Source organism: Otolemur garnettii, unplaced genomic scaffold (assembly GCF_000181295.1).
Source record: "Otolemur garnettii isolate 467f Iridium unplaced genomic scaffold, OtoGar3 scaffold00018, whole genome shotgun sequence".
NCBI classification, from domain to species: Eukaryota; Metazoa; Chordata; class Mammalia; order Primates; family Galagidae; genus Otolemur; species Otolemur garnettii.
Genome location: NW_003852413.1, coordinates 11,996,545 through 12,001,028, shown reverse-complemented (window position 1 = coordinate 12,001,028; position 4,484 = coordinate 11,996,545). Strand labels below are relative to the sequence as shown.

Genomic DNA, 4,484 nt, shown 5'->3' with positions numbered 1-4,484 from the left:
GATTAGTTAGCAATCATAATAGTAGTATCAACAACAAAAGAACAGTAGTATCAACAACTCACTTAAAGAATGTACAAGTATATTGTGTTTACATTGAGGTGTTTATAGAATCACCAGTTGGATAGGTCCAAACAAACATACATACAGGAAGTTATGATCTATGATGTGATCTTTGTGCTTTGCATAAGAGTAGAGCCTTGTATCATAAGAAACATAAAATTAGAAATATATCTCAAACTCTTACACACAATATATATTTTTTAAATATTTTAAATATTTTTTAAATTTTCACTCATTTGATTATTCAAATTCTTATTTCAATTTTCTAATTTAATAGTTTACAAATTTCCTTTATAGCTATGACAAACAAAAAACATGAACTCTACAATCTAACATGTATAAAATGATGGGAAAGAAAAATTAGTGGATTAACAACAGGTTAAAAAAAGAGAATTACAAAGAATGTATACTGTGCTGCTATGTAAAAAATTGATTCCCCTTTTCCCTAAAATAAAACTGATGTCTTAATTTATACTTTCATCAAAAAACTAAGAAAATATTCAACAATCTGAAGTTCAGAGAAAGATAATTAAACAATCTCTATCATTTTTAGAAATGTAAACAATCCTATAATAAATGCATCTTAAAGCTGAATCTTGTGTGAAACATGGGTCTTGGATGCTGGTTGGAGTCTGGTGCTCTGCCATTTCCCTCACTGACGCCACCCCTCATCCTGCTCTGAGAAAAACTAAGTGGAAAAATTATGCCATGACTCTCAAAAGTATTCAGTATCATGTAAGAGATAAGGTACATTAATGCTACAAAATATTGTCTTAAAAAGAGTTATACATTTAACAAGAAAGATGGGGTATATATATATAAAGCTTTAAGTTTCGTCCTGTGGAAGGAGCTTCCATTTTACTGAAGGATCAATTTCTTCATCAAAATCATCCAACTCCTGCTCCTTGGAGAGTTCCAGGAAAACCTGTAATGGAAAAAAAAAAATTAAAGTAGAGGGATGTCAAGCTGTCTTCTACTGCTCCAAATGAGTGCAGTTTGCACACATGAAGAAATACTTATATACCATGGATGATCTAAAGTCACTAACAGTGACCCACCTGCTCCAGGGTAGACTGTGAGAGGCTGTACTCCTCCAGGTCAAAGTTCTGTTTAACTGCATAGGAATGAACATGCATTAGGAGTTTTGTATGTATAATGTTTTAGTATAAAAAATTAAATTAAAAATTAAAAAAAATTTACACATATAATTTTTTTTTAGTTTAGGGAGGTTTACCAAGTCATGTGAAAAATATACAAATATATCTTAAAAGATAAGGTATTCCTTCCTCAGATTCCTCCCCCTTAACTACAGTCTTGCTCCTGCTTAGATCTAGAACTAGACAAGATTCCCCACTGTCACTACGTCTATTCAACAAAGTGTTGGAAGTCCTACCTGGAGTAATCAGATAAGGGAAGGAAATCAATGATACTCAAATGGGGACAGATGAGGTCAAATTATTACTCTTTGCTGATGATATAATCATATATCTAGAGAACCCCAAGGATTCTGCCAAGAAAGTTCTGGAAATGATGAATAAATTAATCAGAGTCTCAGGTTACAAAATCAATATTCATAAATCGATAGCATTCCTAGACATCAACAACAGTCAAGCTGAGAATCAAATCAAAGATGCAATATCTTTCATAACTGCAACAAAGAAAATAACATACCTAGGAATATGTTTGACCATGGAAATAAAAGACCTCTACAGGGAGAACTATGAATCACTGAGAAAGGAAACTGCAGAGGATGTAAACAAATGGAAAAAAGACATTATGCTCATGGATCAGCAGAATCAACATTGTTAAAGTGTCTATACTACCCAAAGTGATCTACAGATTCAATGTAATCCCCATTAAAATACCAAAGTCATTTTTTTTGCAGATCTAGAAAAAATAATTCTATGCTTTGTATGGAACCATAAAAGAGCCCAGATAGCCAAAGCAACTGTAAGCAAAAAGGACAAATCAAGATGCATCACTTTACCAACTTCAAGTTATACTACAAGGTTACAGGAATCAAAACAGCAAGGTACTGGCACAAAACAGAGACATAGACCAATGGACAAGAACAGAGACCCCAGATATAAAACCATCCTCATACTACCATCTGATCTTTGACAAAGCAGAGAATAACACACAATGAGGAAAAGGATCCCTAGTCAATAAATGGCACTGGGAAAATCGGACAGCCACACGTAGAAGACTAAAACAGGAGCCACACCTTTTACCACTCACAAAAATTAGTTAAAGATGGATAACAGACTTAAACCTAAGACATGAAACCATAAGAATTCTAGAAGAAAATTCTGGAAAACTCTTATAGACATTTACCTAGACAAGGAATTTATAAAGAAGACTTCAAAGGCAATTATAGCAACAAAAATTAACAAATGGAAACTGACTAAATTAAAAATCTGCACAGCCAAAGAAACAATCAATACAGTAACTAGACAACATACAGAATGGGAAAAATATTTGCATGTTATACATCTACTAAAGGGCTGATAACCTGGGTCTATAAAGAACTCAAGCCAATCAGCAAGGAAAATGAACAAACAACTCCATAAAAACATGGTCAATAGACATGAACAGAAGCTTTACAAAAGAAGATAGACTAATGTCCAATAAACATATGAAAAAAATACTCAATGTCTCTAATCATTAGGGAAGTGCAAAACCAAACCACAATAAGATACCACCCAAGTCCAGTCAGGATAGCTTTTGTCAAAAAAATCCCCAAACAATAGATGCTGGCATACCTCAGAGAGAAAGAAACTCTAATACACTGCCGGTGGGGCTGCAAACTAGTACAACCTCTGTGGAAAGTCATACAGAGACAACTTATGGAACTAAAAGTAGACCTAACATTTAACCCAGCAATCCCAGTGTTGGGTATTTTATCATTTTATCAAAGAGACACCCGCACTCAAATGTTTATTGCAACTTAATTCAGAATTGTAAAGATAGAGCAACAACAGAAGTGCCCATTGATACATGAGTAAATTAATAGAATTTGGTACATGTATACCACATAGTACTTACTCAGCCATTAAAAAAACAAATAGTGAATGAGCAACTTTCGTAACAACCTGAACGGAACTGGAGACCATTCCTCTAAGTGAAGTATGGCAAGAACCAAAAAACAAACACCACATGGACTCACTATTAAACGGTAACTAATTGATCAAAACCCATGTGCACATTTGGTAGTAAAATTAAAGAGAAAGCAAGCAGGTGGGATGGGGGACTACAGAAGGGGCAAGTTCAACCCTAACAGGTACAGTGACACTATCAGGGTGATGGGCACACTTACAACTTTGACATACACTGGACAAAAGAGATTCATGTAACAAAAGATTGTACTCCTATAATAACTAAAATTAAAAATAAATTAAAAGAAAAATAGTGGAACACATTAGTCTTAACAAAGCATCACAAGAATGGAGGAGCATGAATCTGATGTATTCAATTTTTATATGAGGACAATTAATGACAATTAATGACATGGTGGGGGTGGGGAAAGGGGAGAGCAGAGGGAGGGAAGGAGGGAGGAGGATGGGAGAGAGGAAGAACAGAGAGAAGGAAGGAGGGAGGGTGGTGGGGTCTCAGTGTGTGACACATCTTGTACCCTCAATGAATCCCGACAATAAAAGAAAGAAAAACAAATCAAATACGATAATATTGAAACAATATGAAAGAAGTGTAGATTAGTGTTACCTAGGACCAAAGAAGATGGGGTGAAAGGTTTTTGTCATGGTGATGAAAATACTCTTAAATTGGTTATGGTAATAGATGCACAACTCTGTGAATATAATAAAATTCCTAAAATTATACACTTTAACACAAAAAACCTATTTTTTAAAAAAAAGATAAAGTAATAAGTATATTTAGATTAAATATGGAAAAGCAAATGCACTATGTCGTCACACAACAGGATGGAAATACTGTCCCATTTTCCTAGATGTTTGCAGAGACACCACAAGACCAGAAAATAATACAAGAGGATCCAGAACACCTGTGCAGGATAAGCTAAGAGAGGGCACCTTGGTACTTTCTGTGCTGGAAAATCATGTGCCCCTCATTGTCCTCTGCCCCACTATCTACCCCAGAGGCTGACATGAGTCATGTCTCCTCCTGGGTTCCACCAATGGCAAGCCCAGCAGGGGGCGGAGAGGAGCAGGGAGGTCACAGCATTAACTCCTTCACTCCCTCCCTGACACCAGCTGTGCCCCTGATGGAAGGTCACTGCCCCTCTCCAGGTGGGCAGTTCCACGTGACTCTACTCCATGTACAGGTCACGGCTTCCTTGCTTGGCCCCTTTGGACCCGAGAATGCCAACAGTCCTGCTGCAACAGTCCTGGGTAATTGCACGGCCCTTGGACCTTTGCAAATATTCCCCTGATAAACAAAATTTCCTCTAA

The 4,484-nt window shown here is 36.1% G+C and overlaps 1 protein-coding gene across 1 annotated transcript in view; it reads right to left on the bottom strand.

The window, feature by feature from the left end:
* Positions 1 to 296: 296 nt before the first annotated feature.
* The window catches only part of ABCA9 (ATP binding cassette subfamily A member 9), a 64,449-nt gene continuing 60,261 nt past the window's right edge, over positions 297 to 4,484 (bottom strand). Inside the window, exons 29-30 of the mRNA XM_023511210.1 lie at positions 1,119 to 1,174; positions 297 to 985 (exon numbers count right to left, since the gene is read on the bottom strand). Coding sequence (XP_023366978.1) covers positions 887 to 985; positions 1,119 to 1,174 — 155 coding nt within the window. The 3' untranslated portion in view covers positions 297 to 886. The remainder of the gene's footprint in view (positions 986 to 1,118; positions 1,175 to 4,484) is intronic.